Here is a 19,837-nt window from a genome sequence, read left to right as displayed (position 1 = left end):
CTAACTCAGGGGGGAATGCCCGACATATGTTTCGCCCGAGACCGAGCTGTCTCAAGGACCACCCCCTAAGAATTTTTAGCGCCAGCTCTGCCCTGAATTAGTTACTTCCCCTCCAAGCATTGGTAACTGCTGTAGAAACATGACGAATCTATGGCTCATATTAAACAAAGGAGCTACTTCCCAAGTGTTCTAATATATATTTAAACCCCTCATAGTAGCTCCCCAGCTAGGGTGAAGTTGGCGCTTCAGCTTGCTTTCCGATCACATTCCAACGTAGATATGAGTAGTAGCAAGCTGCATTCATCTCAGTATTGAGGGTGTTTGTGAACTCTCAGACTCGTATTATACTTGATCACAGCATTAATTTTATTCACTCATTCTTGATACCCCACTCAAGGTCAATCAAGACTCAACTGGCTTATCACTCATATTTTTCCAATTTCAGTAGTTTTACATATTTTTCGATCAGTCTGTTCAAGGCAACAGTTTTCTCAATTACATTCCATCAAATCTGAAAAAAAATTACAATCCAGTTTCCACCTTTTAGAGGCATCTAGAATACAAACAGCAGGTTTAGCATAAGACCAGAATGAGGGGGCACAGGAGGCTTAGGAGTAATCAAAGTATTATTTCACAGAAAGGGTAAGCGTGTAATGGCCTCCCGGTGGAGGTTGTGGAGTCGAGGACTATGTCAGAATTTAAAAAGGCATGGGGTAAGCATGTGGGATCGCTTAGGAAAAGGAAGAGTTATTATTTATTGCATTTGTATCCCACATTTTCCCACCTATTTGCAGGCTCAATGTGGCTTACATAGTTTGTTATAGTATAGTCATTTCATGATAACAAAAACACTTGGTATTGTACAGAGATTAAGTAAAGGAAGAAAGAAGGAAGGTGTTATTCGGATGGTATGGAAGGTGGACTTTAATAGTTGGGAGTATTGGTGAGGTAATGTTGTAAGGCTGTGGGTTACAGGGGTTACAGAGGACGGACAGACTGGATGGGCCATTCGGCCTTTATCTGCCGTCATGTTTCTATGAGGAAACAGCTGCATATTTTTTTACAATAGGGATTTTCAGAACAAAAATATGCATTACAATAGTTCTGATCCATTTTAAGAGGGTCCTGTAACTTGTCTCAAGAGGGTCCCAAAGAGCTGTCTATAATAAATCACATTCTTTGTCTTCCTAAATCATTTTAATCCAAAGGCATAAACTAAAGCAGCCTCACGCCATCTAGGGGAGTGTGATGGAAGGAGAGGAGGGAATTTCAATTTATTTATTTAAAACTTTTTATCTGGCTTGTGTTATTTTGCACATGCAGACAATACTGTGTGCTAAAATACATATCCATCAACCACGTTTCTAGGCAAGATACCCACAGGCGTGGCTCATCCATGCATATTACAATACGTAAATATACTGTAGAATTGCTGGACAGGGCTCAATCTGCCATAAAAGCACAACTGCAGAACATTTTAATCAATACAAGTTTAAAGAGGGAGGGGAGTTGGATCATTTTCCCCCATGAAATTCAAAGCACACAGCTACGCTTTTACAGGAAAACATAAAACACACACACAAAGGTGCTCATTTATTTTACAAAATTCTAAAAGTTATGCTTTATGAAGTCTGAGCACTTCATCTCACATGAAGTTGTAGAACCGGTCTTCTTACAATCAATCTGCAGTGAGGCATCTGGACTTCCCATACCTTCCTTACATAACCTAATTTGTACAGGAAAGATTAAAACAAAAAACCACACCATACACCCCCACTTCTTGGTAATGCCGGGTAAAACTGCTGACTGTTAGTGTAACCTCATCACGGATTCTGAGAGAGTTATGGGCTTGGAACATAGATCTGTCCAACTCCAAAGAAATTAAAACAGAGCAGGAAATATTTTAAGAACCAACCTACAGACACTGTGTTTAAGTCACTATCTACCATTTATCTTCAAATAACGCTGTACACAAAAAGCATACCTAACCAGCAGTCAAACCCCCCCCCCCCCAAAAAAAAAAAAAAAAAAACCAAAAGCCTTCAGCCAACCGAAATTGTTCTGAATATCGACCCAACAATCTGAACAGGGAGGAGAGGAGTACTCTTGAACAAAAACAATGCATATGGGATATCGGACAAAAACCTGGAGGTATTTTTATGTAAGGCATTTGCAGTGGGCAAAAAATGCATATTGAGACATTGGATGCAGGTAGAGCCACCCTCTGTTTGGCTATGGAGGAATAAGCTACATGACCTAATGTTGTGGGAGGCAAGGGAAGCCTATGACAACTTGAGGAGAAGAAAGACATTTCTTAATGTTTGGACTCTTTATTTGCAAAATATCTCTCTATATAAAAGGCAAGACCAACGTTCTATGAAGCCCCAGCCGGAAGTGTGAAGGGGGCGAGATATCCGGTTTCCCTATGAGTGTCTGCCCCGCCCTCTCTGTAACACAGTCAGTGAAGGAAAACAGCAGAGCACGAAATCAAATCGCTGGCTCTGTAACAGTGAAGGACTCAGAGGGGGGAGGGGAGAGAGGCCAGAGGGCAGGGACACACACACTCCCACATGCACACAGAAGAAAACATTGCTAGCCCCCGTTTCATTTGCATCAGAAACGGGGCTTTTTTTACTCTCTCTCTCTATATAAAAGGCAACACCAACGTTCTATGAAGCCTCCAGCCGGAAGTGTGAAGGGGGCGAGATATCCGGTTTCCCTATGAGTGTCTGCCCCGCCCTCTCTGTAACACAGTCAGTGAAGGAAAACAGCAGAGCACGAAATCAAATCGCTGGCTCTGTAACAGTGAAGGACTCAGAGGGGGGAGGGGAGAGAGGCCAGAGGGCAGGGACACACACACTCCCACATGCACACAGAAGAAAACATTGCTAGCCCCCGTTTCATTTGCATCAGAAACGGGGCTTTTTTTACTCTCTCTCTCTATATAAAAGGCAAGACCAACGTTCTATGAAGCCCCAGCCGGAAGTGTGAAGGGGGTGAGATATCCGGTTTCCCTATGAGTGTCTGCCCCGCCCTCTCTGTAACACAGTCAGTGAAGGAAAACAGCAGAGCACGAAATCAAATCGCTGGCTCTGTAACAGTGAAGGACTCAGAGGGGGGAGGGGAGAGAGGCCAGAGGGCAGGGACACACACACTCCCACATGCACACAGAAGAAAACATTGCTAGCCCCCGTTTCATTTGCATCAGAAACGGGGCTTTTTTTACTCTCTCTCTCTATATAAAAGGCAAGACCAACGTTCTATGAAGCCCCAGCCGGAAGTGTGAAGGGGGTGAGATATCCGGTTTCCCTATGAGTGTCTGCCCCGCCCTCTCTGTAACACAGTCAGTGAAGGAAAACAGCAGAGCACGAAATCAAATCGCTGGCTCTGTAACAGTGAAGGACTCAGAGGGGGGAGGGGAGAGAGGCCAGAGGGCAGGGACACACACACTCCCACATGCACTCAGAAGAAAACATTGCTAGCCCCCGTTTCATTTGCATCAGAAACGGGGCTTTTTTACTAGTATCTCATAAAGCCAGAAGTGCTGTACTTAATAGGCTAGGACCGATATAATGAAGTTATAAGCCCCTTGTGCAAGCGACTAAGATTTGGATAAGGTTTGACGAGAGTGTCAATAGGAAGTATGAAGCTCAAATCCAGAGGTGGTTGTTTTTCATTTTCCTTGGGGGGGGGGGGGGGGGGGGGGGGGAGAGGGGGGGAGGGGGCAAATGTTAAAAAAGTGATGGGATAGACATGTTGTAAGATATGTTGCTGTTATAGAAATATCAGTAAGGATATAAATTGTAAGCATTTAATATGTTTGAATTGAAGTATGTCCAGCAATAAAAACCGTTTATACATAACAGGGAGGAGAGGCTGTCTTCTTCATGTTCAACTGTAAAGCGCTGCGTACGACTGGTAGCGCTATAGAAGTGATTTATAGTAGTAGAGGCTCCCGCCAGGCTAAGTGCAGGGTATGGGCCATCCTGGGATTTTTAGTGGCACCTAACTGCACCGTTCTGCTGAAAATTCAGGGTGACTTACAGAACTTGCTGGTTAGTACCAGGGTGGCGTGTGGGTGGATTTGGGGAGATACAACTGTGTGTAGCTAACTAGGCAATATCGGATCCACAAAGGTAGGCCTAACTTTGGCTGGTTAGCTATACAGGTACGGCACTGAATATTGGCTGTACCTACATCATTTTTCAGTGCCATTAAAGACCCGGATGACTCATTTAAGCAGCTGGTGGCTGTCAGCGTTTAAAGAAACGCTGGCTGAATATTGAACTGTTTATTGTTGTGCTACGGCTTCATTTTAAATTCTTTAAGCTATCACCCTGAAAAAGTACCCCCCCCCCACCACCCCCAAGCCTCAACTTGTTAATGAGCCAGTGAGTGCTAACAAAAGCTGCAACAATAATTCGGTGCTTCTCAACCCAGTCCTTGCAGCAAAGCCAGCCAGACAGGTTTCAGGATATTCACAATGAATATGTACAAGACAGCTTTGCAAACTGAGGCGGCGGTGTACGCATAGTCATTGTGAATATCCTGAAAACCTGACTGGCTGAGTGTGCTCCAAGGACTGGCTATAAAAGCATAAACTGATTATTATTATTAGCATTTGTATAGCGCTACCAGACGCACGCAGCGCTGAACACCTGACATAATGAGACAGTCCCTGCTCAAAAGAGCTTACAATCTAAATAATACAGACAGTTACGGGTGAGGGAAGTAATGGGTGAGAAGGAAGGAAGGGACAAGGGGAGAGCAATTGAGTATTGGCTAGGAGCTAAAGGCAGCAGTGAAAAGGTGGGTTTTCAGCATGGATTTGAAAACAGGTAGAGATGGAGCTAGACGTATAGGTCCAGGAAGTCTATTCCAGGCATAAGGTGCCGCGAGAGAAAAGGAGCGAAGCCTGGAGTTAGCAGTGGAGGAGAAGGGGGATGACACCAAGCATGCTTCTGAAACACTGCACACACAAGCTTCCTTTTTAATTCTAAGTAATTCAGTAAAAACTTTAGGATTTGGTTTGAAATAACTCAGATGCAGCTGAGAAGCTCAACAAAAAGCTACAGTTTATTGTGAAGAGGTGAAAAAAGAACCTATTTTCACAAAAAAAATTACATATTGGACAGATCTTACGTCTGGCTTGCTCTAAATGTCTGCCACAGAAGCCTGAAAGCCTATCCTGCATTACGTTATGTGCTTTACTTAGCAACTTATACTGCTAGAGTAAGCATATATTATACCACTGGTCAGTTAAAGTGTAGCTACAGTAACACGTGGAAATGCTCTGCCTAGGAATTTCAGTATATGCCAACAAGTAGCAAACTAACTTCAAACCGGAGACTGGAAAGGTGGAGTGTCAAGGTTTATGAAATATATTACTGACTGCCTTCCACTTGCATTAGCTTGCCTTGCAAATATTTTGGTATGGGAAGCATTACATGCATTTAGTGTACATGCAATCTTGAACATCTATATTAATAATTCTCACCTCAAACATTCTGAAGCTCACTCTGTGGCAGGGAAACCCTGGAGCCCTGCACTAAGGCTGTCACCACTCACTGCCACTCATGCACCACTCACTCTCACTGATAGACTCACCCACAGCCACGCCCCTTCCGCACATAATTTGCTACCTCAGCGTTCTAATGAAGCTGCAACTTCCGGTTTGTGAGGTGCCAGAGATCGGAATTTAGCCCCATTATTGTTTGCCCCGCCCTCGCGTCAAATGTGGTGATGTCGAGGGCGGAGTTATCACACTTGACCAATCGCATCGCTCCGCCCTCAACGTCATCACGTTTGACGCGAGGGCGGGGCATACATCGATCTACTACGCGAGGACGAACGGAGGGAGTGAGCCAGGCAGGCTGTAGGTCACAGGCAGCGAGGGAGCCAGCCAGCCACTCTCTACGTCGCGGGGCGCCAACGACCACTCTGAAGCACGGAGGGTAAGTCCAGCAACAAGGGGAGGGGGATGGGAACGAAAGCGCCCATTTCATTGGCCTCAGAAACGGGCCTTTCTTATTAGTTTTATATAATGAAAACCGACAGACCAAGCAGTGTGCTGGCAATCACAACGGCATCTGACTAGTGTCTCAGTATCATGATCCTTCACAAGATTTCAGAGTTTCAAAGACACATCAGTAGACAAGAACACATTTTACTGCATTAATTTATTACCTCATTTATACCCCACATTTTCCCCAACAGCGTCAGGCTCAATGTGGCTTACACAGCACTGCAGAGGCAGACGCCAGAGCAGTAAAATTACGCTAATACAACAGAAAATCTACATAAGAAATAATGGGGAAGGGATGGAAGGAGCAGGGAAACCAGGGGAGAGGAGGGAAGGGTGGACGTGTCCAAAATTGTCACTAGATAAATGTGTATCAAGCAGAGGAGACACATGCTGAGTCCTTGGGATATGCTTGTCCAGATAGCATGGTCTTAAGTGATTTTCTGAAATTTAGATGGTTGTGGATGGTTTTTAGTTTTGGGCAAAGAATTCCATAGCTGCGAGCCGATGAAAGAGAAGGATGAAGCATATGTGGATTCCACTTATGAGTTACATAATAAAGCTTAGGATATTCAACATCACCCCCTTCCTCAAAAGGCTGAAAACCAGTGCCATCTTTAAACAGAGATATTTGGGTGGCAAGCCAAAGCGACATTTCTGAACATCGTGCCCACCACCACATCACACTACCCTCCCCTCCTCCACTCCCACTTTCAAATTATCAGTTTAAGACACCAGGGCCTTCTATGCATAAAAAGAAACCATCCCCTTCCAGCCAGTTTCAACTACCAAGTAAAACTGTCATTATAATTGACATTTAACAAATTCTTCTCTGTGGGTGTGAAGTCTGGATTCTCTACAGGACTGGACAGAATCTCAATATAAAAACTTTACACCCCCAGTTCTGTATCAAACTCCATATTCCCCCAAAATACAGCTATCCGTCTTACAACACGTCATACAAAAAATATTCAAATTATTATTATCAGGAACAGCACATGCTCCTTCCACAGAGGCTGATCGAAACCGGTGGTTTTGGCCAAAACCGAATCCATGGTCGAAATCTGCAGCTCAGTTACAGCCTGAAGCAGAACTGAAACCAAAGAAAATGTGGCCCCATCGCCAGCCCCCAACCTAAAAACCCATCCCACTAAGCTCCCCCTCCCCCACCCGGACCTACTAATTTCTATAGTGCTACTAGACATACTCAGCTTGTACACTGGCCATAAGGAGAGTACCTGCTCGACAGAGCTTACAATTTAATTAGGACAAACAAGAGATAAGGGAATTACTAAGGTGGGGATGATAAAACATGGGTACTGAACAAGTGAGAAAGGGTTAGGAGTTAAAAGCAGGCCCTGGTAGTTTAGTGGCTTCTTTGGAGCAGGAGCATCCTGCGTTGCTCCTACCCCCGGTGGCTCTGTGTTCAATATGGTGGCCGAGACTGCCACAGGAGGTCACGGTCACCATTTTGGAATGGCATAAGCAGGACCCCTGCAGTTCACAAAAAGTCTGTGGTCTAAGCTGGCAGAGGAGGAGGACGTGACCTAATGTGCAGCGATTCACTTCCTCCTTTTGCCATGTGGTCTCAACGTGGGGGGGGGGGGGGGGGGGGTTGGAAAAAGATGAGAGAGAGGCCTGATGCCATTGAACAGAATTCTGCACAGCTGCACAGAATTCCCCCAGGAATAGTCTGTGCACCTTTGCTGTACGCGCGCCAGGTAGCTGGGGTTGGGAGGCATTTGTGGGATGGCAGGTTTTTGGGGTTGGGTTAGTCAGGACTGTGTAGGTTTAGTTGTAGGGTGTGCTGCGGGAGGGGGGGCACTCACTTCTCTGGCACTCCCAGTCCAATTTGACCCCTTTTTGAACTCATGTCTTTTTACTGTTTCCGCCCACATGTCAAGTCCCATCCCATAAATTTTTATATGAAACAGAAATTAGAACTCTTTCTTCCATAGAAATGCATTGGGCTTTTTCCAAGGGCACATTTAGCTGTAGAATCCCCATGGCCTATTTTTTAATTCATTGTGTGTTTGTACTGGTTTTTCCCTTATGTCAAGTTTCACCCCATACAGTTGTTTTGGCCCCAGGCAGATATATTTGACTCCTTTTGTATAATTCTTTCCAACTTCTGTTGGATTGGAAAAGCATTCGAGAGGAAGAAGCCTTATTTGCTGCAAAATAATATGCATTATTGTTCAAGTGATTCAAATATTGCTTAAGCCAAAGAAAACACGGCTGAAGCTTACAGATGTGCCAAATATTTCGTATATTGGTATGTTCTAAAGGGCTACATTTGCTCCTCTAAAGAAGTAATGTCACCACCCATTACAGCTCCTTGTGACGCTGGGCAAGTCAATTAACCCTCCATTGCCTCAGATACAAATAAGTACCTGTACATACTATGTAAACCGCTTTGAAGGTAGTTGCAAAAAAACCACAGAAAGGCGGTATATCAAGTCCCATTTCCCTATTTGAGATTCTAGATGAAATGTTGCTAGTGGAGGAGTAGCCTAGTGGTTAGTGTAGTGGGTTGAGAACCTGGGGAACTGGGTTCGATTCCCACTGCAGCTCCTTGCGACTCTGGGCGAATCACTTAACCCTCCATTTTTTTTTGTTACATTTGTACCCCGCACTTTCCCACTCATGGCAGGCTCGATGCGGCTTACATGGGGCAACGGAGGGTTAAGTGACTTGCCCAGAGTCACAAGGAGCTGCCTGTGCCTGAAGTGGGAATCGAACTCAGTTCCTCAGTTCCCAAGTCCACCACCCTAACCACTAGGCCACTCCTCAGGTACAAACAAGTACCTAACATATAATATGTAAACCGCTTTGAATGTAGTTGCATAAAAAAACACAGAAAGGAGGTATATCAAGTCCCATTCCTTCGTGTCCACATTACATATTTCCTAAAGTCTTCTCATCCTCTGTGAATAAATTGCTTGTCCCCAATAGAAACTGAAGATGTGCACAGTAAACACTACAAAGTAATTATTTCTGGCACAGCTAAGGCATCATTACTCTTGCAGAACACATCCTCTGACCCGAGTGCATAATCCACTGGTAATTTAGTAAAACTGAGTCACAACCAAGGAAAGTCTAAATTTTTTTCTAAAAATGAGTCGTATGCAAGTAAGATAGGAAGCATTTCTGAAAACCCTCTGCATGCAAGGCTACTTCCTGGTCTATGTGAAGAAATCATCTAATATTACCATTTCAGGTCATCGTGCACTTCTCTGTCAGAAAACCAACTTCCTCTTTGTTAAGCAGTGATGACTCTCATGCTCTGCAAAAGATTATTTATGCAGCAAGCAGGCGGCAGAAAAAGGTTTCATTCTGTATGGAACAAGCTATAAAAGTTGCACTCATGCAAAAAAGGACTCAGAGAAAGGGAAGCCGTCCCCCCCTCACCACCACGAAGAGGCATGGCCCTCGCTCTACAGAAGACTGGCTGCCAGTTAGAATCCCTCCAAAAATCTTCATCTGTTGGCACACCCAGTGTGATAAGAGGGAGCAGGAGATGGTGTGGGCTGCTGCCTATTTGGGGAGACCAGTTGGTTCCTTAATATGACTACTTTTATTTTGGCAAAAAAAAAAAAGGCAAGGGAAGGGAAGTGTTTCATTGCTCACTCACCCCACCCTCACAGAGTTCTTTGCAAACAGCTAATAAATTCTCTCTTGAAGGTTCAATTAATGGCTACTAATTTTATTAATACACCTGAACCACCAAGATTGTTCACTTTCAACTGAAGCTCTGGAAGGACAGGGCATAGAACGAAGGTGAAAGTGGACCGACTCAGAAGTAACCTGAGGAAATACCTCTTCACGGAAAGGGTGGAGATTAAAATATCTGAATCCAAGACAGCTTGGGATAAGTACATAGAATCTCTGAGAGAGTGATAGGGAGAGTAAATGGCACAGATGGACAGACTGGGTAGGCCATACGGTCTTTATCCGCCAACATTTTTCTGTTAATTTCTTTTCCCTAAACTGGAACCACAACCGCTTTTATGGTGCTCCCCCCCCCCCCAATTATACAAAATGTGTTGAGAATATATGACCATGGGCAAAATAATTCTGGAAACTTAAGCAGGATGAATTGTGACATGTAGGTAAATCAGATAAAAAAGAAACTAGCCTGAAAATGGGCCAGATCAGCTTGGGGGTGGGGGGGGGGGGTTACAGAGAAATAAGTCTCCCCCACACCAAAAAATTCCCAATGCATTTCTATGGAACAATGTAAGTTTCAATGCTACAGAAGTTGGAACAGAGTGAAACACAAGAGTTAAATCTTCCTTTCATACTGCCTCTCCTTTTTCTCTAGTCTCCTAGCTCCCCCCCCCCCACCACCACCAATACCCCACTGCACTGCAACTGACTTCCCCAACACCCTGCAAATTGCTTCCATGCCCAGAAACTATCCCCCCCACCACCCTAAAAACTACTCCCACCCACAAAACCATTGTACTGCAACTGCTCCACCCACCCCACTAAGAATTACTATTCCACTACCCTGAAAACTGACCCATTCTCAACTACTATAAGCCTCAAACTATCCCATCCCCTCAGATACAGCATGCACACAGCATACAACAGGATAGATACACAAACACAACCCTCCACCCCCCCTCTCAGATACAAATACAGGGATTATAACATTTCCTGTCCTTACATTTTGTCTTTGTTGTTAATTGTACAGTGAAAGTTACTCAATGAGTCATTAAAGTTCTTTTTATTGGTCAATATGAGTATTGCCCATTAATATCTGTTGCTGTAGAAAGGGCCACATTAAACCATTGTCAAAAGTATGTACGTTCTGGGTTACGACTGCCATCTCCCAGGGCTTCTGTAAACATGTGGACACCATCCAGGTCCTGAGCACAACTGTCTAGCCTGTTTCTGGATTCAACTGAATTTTGTATTTAAAGTGTCCAAAACATACAATAATGGCTAATGTGTTTGGCTGGAGCTTAGAAAAGAAACTCCGCCATGATTTTCTATGGGCTTAACAACAAAGCCCTTTTGTATTGTGATAATTAATAGTAATATTGGGAATTAAACCCAGTCACGCTCATCAGTTGAAGCCTAAACCACATTAGCATGGAAATTTTCTGTACATTTCAAAGAATGGAACCTTACTACAAAGAAAACATGCAGTTTTGACAGTTACAGTACATCTTCAAAAAATTTCATTAGAAAGCGACAGACCACAAAAAGAAATGATAAAAAAAAATGAGAATTCTAGGATGAAAACATGACTCTATATGATGTATTCTGTATATACTTACACAGTTACCGGAGGTCCCTCAGGGTTTACCTTAAAGGAAAGTTATATGCATTGCAGTCTATTTATCAAAAAGTCAGTCACATCAAATAAGGACTACCACACCCACACACACTGGTGTTTTACTAAGCACTGGATGCAGTGAGAATCTTATCTCAAAAGTAAACTTCCTGCTATACTAACTTTTAGGAATGTGCCAGAACAATTTATTTATTTATTTAGATTTTGCTCACACCTTTTTCAGTAGTAGCTCAAGGTGAGTTCCATTCAGGTACTCTGGATATTTCTCTGTCCCAGGAGGGCTCACAATCTAAGTTTGTCCCTGAGGTAATGGAGGGTTAAGTGACTTGCCCAAGATCACAAGGAGCAGCAGTGGGAATTGAACCGGCCACCTCTGGATTGCAAGACCGGTGCTCTAAGCACTAGGCCACTCCTCCACTAGCAACATTCCATCGAGAATCTCAAATAATAGCAACATTCCATGTAGAATCTTCAATAGTAGCAACATTCCAGAATCTCAAAAAGTGGCAACATTCCATGTAGAATCTTCAATAGTAGCAATATTCCATATATTTATTTATTTAGATTTTGATCACACCTTTTTCAGTAGTAGCTCAAGATGAGTTACATTCAGGTACACTTGATATTTCTCTGTCCCAGGAGGGCTCACAATCTAAGTTTGTACCTTAGGCAATGAAGGGTTAAGTGACTTGCCCAAGATCACAAGGAGCAGCAGTGGGATTTGAGCCGGCCACCTCTGGATTGCAAGACCGGTGCTCTAACCACTAGGCCACTCCTCCACTCCACTTACGGTATATAATAGTTAAGAAGCCTCAGTCGGGTCAGCAGGAGGAGAGTAAGGCACTATCATATACTGCCTAACTCTAAGCAGCTTTGGGGCTGGAGATTGTGATCTATGACAAGCAAAGCAAATCTAAAGTTCTGTCACTACACCAGTTCTCCCTCTCTCCTTTTACCCCCTATGTTTACTTTTCCAAAACAGTAAACTCCAAATGTTGTGTTCTTAGGTCTTGCCTTAGCTTATATCAGTGGATCTCAACCCAGTCTTCAGGACACACCTAGCCAGTGATGTTTTCAGGATACCCACAATGAATGTACACAAGGAAGATTTACATACACTGCAGGAAGTGCATGCAAATTTCACTTACTAGTCGTTGTGGATATCTTGAAAGCATGACTGGAGTGAGTTGAGAACCACTATCGCTATAGAAATGCTAAATAGTAGTAGTAGTAGTATCACAGTTCTTCCAGCTACATTACTACAGACAACAAAAAATTGCCTAAAAGCCTTTCCTTGCTACTACTACTTATCACTTCTATAGCGCTACAAGGCATACGCAGCGCTGTACACCATACATGAAAAGACAGTCCCTGCTCAAAGAGCTCACAATCTAAATATGGAATGTTGCTAGTGGAATAGCAACATTCCATCTAGAATCTCCATTAGTAGCAACATTCCAGAATCTCAAATAGTAGCAACATTCCATGTTCCACTGCACTAACCACTAGGCTACTCCTCCACTAGCAACATTCCATCTAGAAGCCTGCCCTTGCAGATCAGGAACGCAGCCGCGCAGGCTTCTGTTTCTGTGAGTCTGACGTCCTGCACGGACGTCAGACTCACAGAAACAGAAGCCTGCGCGGCCGCGTTCCTGATCTGCAAGGGCAGGCTTCTACATTACTACTACTTATCATTTCTATAGCGGAACAAGGCATACGCAGCGCTGTACACCATACATGAAAAGACAGTCCCTGCTCAAAGAGCTCACAATCTAAATAGGACAGGCAAACAGACAGAACAACTAAGAGGAAAGGGAATTAAAGAGGTGGGGATGAAAGAGTACCTGAAAAGAAAGAAATGCAGTGTTTGCTAATAACATCTTAGAATAAACAAAACACTATCTGTATTAGGGAAAAATCACACTTATAAATAATTCAAAGAAAACCTCCTAAAATATGCTGAGATAAAATGCAACACATTTCAACAACAAAGTCCCGCAGCGCACCCCAAGTACTAACTGGCCTAGTGGTTAAGACATGTCTTCACATCCAGAGGTGGCCGGTTCAAATCCCACTGCTGCTCCCTGCGATCTCTGGCAAGCCACTTCACTTAACCCTCCATTGCCTCAGGTACAAACTTCGATTATGCGCCCTTCTGGGACACGGAAATACCTTGTGTACCTGAATGTAACTCACCTTGAGCTACTACTGAAAAAGGTGTGAGCAAAATCTAAATAAATACAAGGAATGTTGCTACTATTTGAGATTCTAGATGGAATGTTGCTAGTGGAGGAGTGGTCAGAGCACCGGTCTTGCAATCCAGAGGTGGCCGGTTCAAACCCCACTGCTGCTCCTTGTGATCTTGGGCAAGCCACTTAACCCTCCATTGCCTAAGGTATAGACTTAGATTGTGAGCCCTCCTGGGACAGAGAAATATTCAGAGTACCTGAATGTAACTCACCTTGCGCTACTACTGAAAAAGGTGTGAGCAAAATCTAAATAAATAAATATATGGAATGTTGCTACTATTGAAGATTCTACATGGAATGTTGCTACTATTTGAGATTCTATATGGAATGTTGATATTATCTGAGATTCTAGATGCAATGTTTCTATTGTGGAGGAGTGGGCTAGTGGTTAGAGCACCGGTCTTGCAATCCAGAGGTGCTGCTCCTTGTGATCTTGGGCAAGTCACTTAACCCTCCACTGCCTCAGGTACAAACTTCGATTATGAGCCCTTCTGGGACACAGAAATACCTAGTGTACCTGAACGTAACTCACCTTGAGCCACTACTAAAAAAAGGTGTGAGCAAAATCCAAATAAATAAATTAATCAATCACCTTCTGCCTTGAGACACAGCTCTCAAACCCTGTCAGCTGTACAACTTCTCAGCAGGAAGTGCTGACGTCTGGCCCCCACAAGCCTCTTAAGTTTTAACACCACCACCCAAGAGTCTTGTGACAAGACAATAAAAGATTATTTAAACAAGAAACAAAGTCAAGTTAATGCAACACCCCCCCCCCCCCCCCCCCGTGCGGAATGAATTTAGTTTCTTCAAAAACACAACTCCTTCCCCCCCCCCCCCCCCCCCAATAAAAGTAAAGCACAAGAAGGAAATCGGCTCTTGTGTGCAGAGCAAAGTTACAAAAGCACAGGTTGGTTGGAGGGAACCTCACGGGATAAAGTGGGGGTTCCGCCTACTCCCCCGACCACCCCCCCTGTCACGGCTCTGCACGAGGATGAAACCCTGACCACAACAAGGGCCTCTAAATAGGGAAGGATAAATGTCTGCACGAAAGCACAGAAGAACAGCGCCCGCCAGTTACCTTCTCCTCTTCGGATACTCGATCCTCCGTGTCCGCCATCTTGGCTACCCTCGCCGCCCGAGGGGAGGAGGGAGGAGGAGGCTGAGGAAAAAAAAAAAGGCACCGCCTATCCCGGAAGTGACGCACGGAGCGAACCTACACCAAGGAGGTTGAAATAACCAGCAGCAGCGGGAGTGACGTCAAAACGTTGAAGCCACTTAGATTAATCTCTCTTTCCCTCCTCCTCCCGCCCCCGCGAAGGCGCAGTCGTCATTCCAGTACGCTCAAAAGAAAGCACATTTATGAGCTGCTACATCCATGTGGTCGTTCCTTATTGCTGCGGGTAGCATTTTTATTTTGATCCCACTTCTATTTTCAAACATGCCGGCTTGTGCAGCATACCGATGTACACACAGGAAGTAGAATAACAGAATAACTTTTCATAGGTTGAGTAGTAATTTGTTGTAAACCGTAATCAATGTATCATTTGCAGGGGCTGGTTATAGGGACACCCTAGCATGTGTTATGTTCGTGCAGAGATGTTTTTCTCCTGGTAAAGGGCCACTAAAACAGATGTCATCATGTTACGAGAATCGGGTGATCAACTTTTAGAGTGTCTATCACATTTATATCCCACATCAAACATGAATTAGGTTGAAACCTGGGCGCATTTAAAATCTTTTTTTTCCCTGTGTCTAGATCAAAAGAAAAAGATGGCATGTGGGAACTTGCTCCTTTTGTTTTGTGGATTGCAGTGGTATATTATAAAAATGCACTTGATATTTTTTTATTACTACTATTTAAAAGTCAGATATTGAATAATGAGGGCAGAGCTACCTTCATGCAGAAGTCCAGTTCACCCAACAAATAAATTAGCCGTTGCGTGATTAACTATAAACTGCACTTTTAGTATGAGGGGAAAAGTCTCATAATGTCACTGTGCTTATGTCCTATATTATTGCTCATCATCTGGACATATTTTAGCATTCATGACTAGTATAATCACTGACCCCCCCCCCCCTCCTATGTTTTAAATGTCAAAGTGCAGTGGGTCAAATGGTGTGCATAACACATTGAAACTATTTTTTAGCTTTTTTGTTTTTTCTCTTTGCTTTAAGTTGTCCCTAGTCATGCATCCCGTTTATACAATCCTTTCAAGAAAGTCAGTTATATCATGGGAGCAAATAGATGGATATGTCTGAAACATTTAACAAAGTTGTGATTAGCATATATACCCAGCTGCAGCTGGGCATTTAAAAGTCTGTCCTTTAATGATGCTGCATGTGCAGAAATCATAGTAATAAGTATTGACAGCTATTCAAACATTATCACATGCACACACCAGAACAGGCATCCATACACACATTGCAAAAGTAAACAACAACTTCTACAGCACAACACAGTTTATTCCAAATTGTTTAACTACCTTTGTTTCACCTTTGGGTTTAACAAGCAATAAGGTCTGGATAAAAGAATTAAAATAAAGTTTAAAGCAAACGCCCATAATATGTAATACTTCAAGCAATAATGAAACAGTGATGGAATATTCACATAGCAGGCAGCCAACAGATTTATTTTCTACCGAACATAATTAACTTTGTATGCACTTGGCAGCTAATAGTGTATTTTGGTGGTGGATTGTTTGCCTTCATAACAAAATCACACTGATCTATATACCAACCCATAGCATGAAGGAAGCTCTTCCCTCATTATTCAATACCTATCTTTGAAATAGTGCCTTTTTTAATATACCACTGCATTCAACAAAACAAAAGGAGCAAGTTCCCACATCCCTTTTTCTTTTGATGTACACACAGAAAAAAAGATGTAAAAATGCTCCCAAGTTTCAACTTAATCAAGGTTAAAAAAAACAAAACAAAAACCTTTGCACTTATAAACAGAAACTCTGAATATTGAGCACCTGATTCTCGTAAGACGATGTCTGTTTTGGTGGCCCTGTACTAAATGAAAACATCTCTGCACGGAGTCCCTATAAACAGCCCCTCCAAATGACACACCTGATTACGATTTAGAACAAAATGAGTACTCTAACCGATGAAACCGATACTCCTTCTGTGTGCATCCGTATGCTGCACAAGCCGGCATGTTTGAACATGTAAGTGAGATCAAATAAATTCAAAATGCTACCCGCGGTAAAGAACGACAGGGTGTACAGGGATGACGACGATGGGGCTGAACCGGCTTCAACATTTTGACGTCATGCCGGCCGCGGTCTCATCTCAATCTAACCTCCTTGCTCGCGCCCTCCCGCTACTTCCTTGCTTCGGCTGGTGCAAGACTTATAGCTCCGCCCCCTACTCCGGGGGTTGTCCCGCATCCCAGAATGCCCCGCGGAAACATGGCGAACAGCAGCAGCGGTAGCAATAATGGCAGCAGCAGTAGTGACAGTGACTCCGGTGCTGCTGCTTCGTCCGGTGGGGGCGTGGAAAGTAGGCCTGCGGTTACCGTTCAGCTGCTGCAGAAACTCCGCGGTATTTGCGCCCGCTCTGCGCCTTGGCTGTGGGCGCTCTGGCTGCTGGTGGTCCTCGCCCTGGTCTATGGGCTGAGGGAGCCTTTGATGCTTGGTGAGAACGTCCTGGCGGGTAAGGGGGCGGGACTTAACCCCACTCCTCCCCCCTTGCAAACCTCCCCCACCCCCTTTCTCCCCAGGTGCATCGTCCTGGGAATTGCAGGTGCATGGCGATGTGGAATTTTTATTTACTGCATTGCTGTATCCCACCTTTTCCCACCGATTTGCAGGCTCAATGTGGCTTACAGAGTTTGGTTATGACATAATCATTCCACGATATCAGATACAGTTAGTAATGTTCAGAGATGAGGTAAGGGAAGATAGAAGGAAGGTGTCTATTAGATTGTAAGCTCTTTGAGCAGGGACTGTCTTCTATGTTTGTGCAGCGCTGCGTACGCCTTGTAGCGCTATAGAAATGCTAAATAGTAGTAGAGGAGTAGCCTATTGGTTAGTGCAGTGCAGCTCCTTGTGACTCTGGGTAAGTCACTAAACCCTCCATTGCCCCTGGTACAAAATAAGTACCTGAATATATGTAAACCGCTTGGAATGTAGTTGCAAAAACCTCAAAGGCAGTGTATCAAGTCCCATTTCCCCAGTGGCGTAGGAAGGGGGTGGGGCGGTCCGTCCCGGGTGCACGCCGCTGGGGGGTGTCGGCGCCTCGCTGGTTCCTTGCTCTCTCTGCCCCAGAACAGGTTAATTCCTGTTCCGGGCGAGAGCAAGGAACCAGCGAGGCACCGAAATCCCCCAGCGGCGTGCTCTGGGCGGATTGGCCCTACCACCCGCCCCTCACCGCCTTCCAGGTATGTTCTCGAGGGCGGGGGGGGGGGGGGGGTGCGCAGTGGCGACCCGCCCCGGGTGTCAGCTGCCCTCGTGACGCCACTGCATTTCCCTTTCCCTTATGACATCACAATATCAGAAGTGAGCCAAGTATCAGGCAATCAAGCCATGGTGACATCACTGATGAGGTTGGCTCTTATTGGTGGACTGAGCCTCCACCTACCCTCCTCTCCTCCTTCCTGTACACATTAATTGATTTGATTACTTTATTTTTTGTCTATTAGATTGTAAGCTCTTTGAGCAGGGACTGTCTTTCTTCTGTGTTTGTGCAGCGCTGCGTACGCCTTGTAGCGCTATAGAAATGCTAAATAGTAGTAGTAGTAGTTAGGCAGGATAGAAGGTGGACTGTAATAACTGTGTGGATTGGTAAGGAAGTTTTGTAAGGCTATGGTTTAGTATGGAAGGCTATGTATGGGATGCACTACCAACTCACTTAAAAACGATAAACGAACTAAATAGCTTCTGCAAAGCTCTGAAAACCCACCTCTTTAACAAAGCCTACCACGAGAACCCATAACTAACTACAACACAACACCTAAACACCACCTTCTATTCAGATTGTCCTACTCTACAATTTCTTAACCAAATCCTCTTGCATTCTCTATTTTCTGTGTAACACCAATTGTTTTATTGACCCTGGTGTGGCGTTGCCATAACAGATTTTTGTAAGCCACATTGAGCCTGCAAATAGGTGGGAAAATGTGGGATACAAGTGCAATAAATAAATAAATAAATGGGCTTCTGAAAAGCAGGACAGGAAGGACCCCACTGTCTCTCCGGAAACAGAGTCCTTACTCTGTTACTGGTCCACGGGTGACTACATATGATGTCAAGACAAGCTGTCAGGGGGCGGAATGAAAAGAAAATGGTGGGGTTGATATTCAAAGCGATTTAACTGGCCAGAAAACGTCTCCAGACAGGTTAAATCTGTGTTTCCCAAGTCCAGTCCTGGAGTACCCCTTGCCAGTCAGGTTTTCAGGATATCCACAGTGAATATGCATGAAAGAGATTTGCATATGCTGCCTCTATTATATGTAAATCTCTTCTTGCATATTCATTGCAGGTATCCTGAAATCCTGACTGGCAAGGAGTACTCCAGGACTGGATTGGGAAACACTCTATTTACCATTAACGTTCTCTTTGCATTCATGTACAATTTCTCATGCATAATACATTTTCTAAATGTTAAACTTCCATAGCTATCCCAGTATGTTTATGATATTGCATTGTAAAATTGGATTCTTACAACAAATTACTTTCTTATGCATTATTCTTTATGTATCCTATACTGTTTATTGTAAGCCACATTGAAAACAAACTTGTTTGGTATATAAATGTCACAAATAAATACTGGGTCAGACCAATGGTCTATCTAGCCCAGTATCCTGCTTCCATCAGTGGCCAATAGAAACTCAATTAGTAGTAACATTCCATGCTACCCATCCCAAGACAAGCAGTGGTCCCCCCCCCCCCCCCATGTCCATCTCAATAACAGACTATGGACTTTTCCTCCAGGAAACTCTCCAACCCAGATACACTAACTGCTGATAACACATTCTCCAGCAGTGAGTTCCAGAGCTTAACTATTTTTTGAGTGAAAATATATTTCCTCCTATTTGTTTTAAATGTATTTGCATGTAATTTAATTTAGCGTCCTCTGGTCTTTGTGCTTTTTGAAAAAATCGATTCATTTCTACCTGTTCTACGCCACTCAGGCTTTTATAGACCTCAATCATATCACCCCTCAGCTGTCTCTTTTTTCCAAGGTGAAGAGCCTTTCCTCATACAGGAGTAGTTCCATCTCCTTTATCATTTTGGCCGCACTTCTTTGAACCTT

The 19,837-nt window shown here is 44.0% G+C and overlaps 2 protein-coding genes across 4 annotated transcripts in view; one reads left to right on the top strand and one right to left on the bottom strand.

Annotated features, from left to right (window-relative positions):
• Window positions 1-14,734, bottom strand: part of CAPZA1 (capping actin protein of muscle Z-line subunit alpha 1) — a 52,725-nt gene extending 37,991 nt beyond the window's left edge. The window contains exon 1 of the mRNA XM_030220372.1: window positions 14,655-14,734. Within this exon, the coding sequence (XP_030076232.1) occupies window positions 14,655-14,693 (39 nt within the window). The 5' untranslated portion in view covers window positions 14,694-14,734. The remainder of the gene's footprint in view (window positions 1-14,654) is intronic.
• A 2,228-nt stretch (window positions 14,735-16,962) lies between these two features.
• The window catches only part of ST7L (suppression of tumorigenicity 7 like), an 85,063-nt gene continuing 82,188 nt past the window's right edge, over window positions 16,963-19,837 (top strand). For 2 of the 3 annotated variants that reach the window (XM_030220370.1, XM_030220369.1), the window contains exon 1: window positions 16,963-17,236. In XM_030220370.1, coding sequence (XP_030076230.1) covers window positions 16,978-17,236 — 259 coding nt within the window. In that variant the 5' untranslated portion in view covers window positions 16,963-16,977. The remainder of the gene's footprint in view (window positions 17,237-19,837) is intronic. The other variant, XM_030220371.1, reaches the window with a different exon arrangement.

The sequence above is a fragment of the Microcaecilia unicolor genome, chromosome 12, assembly GCF_901765095.1.
Source record: "Microcaecilia unicolor chromosome 12, aMicUni1.1, whole genome shotgun sequence".
NCBI lineage: Eukaryota > Metazoa > Chordata > Amphibia > Gymnophiona > Siphonopidae > Microcaecilia > Microcaecilia unicolor.
Note: the sequence above shows the minus strand (reverse complement) of the source record. Positions and strands in the feature narration are given on the sequence as shown.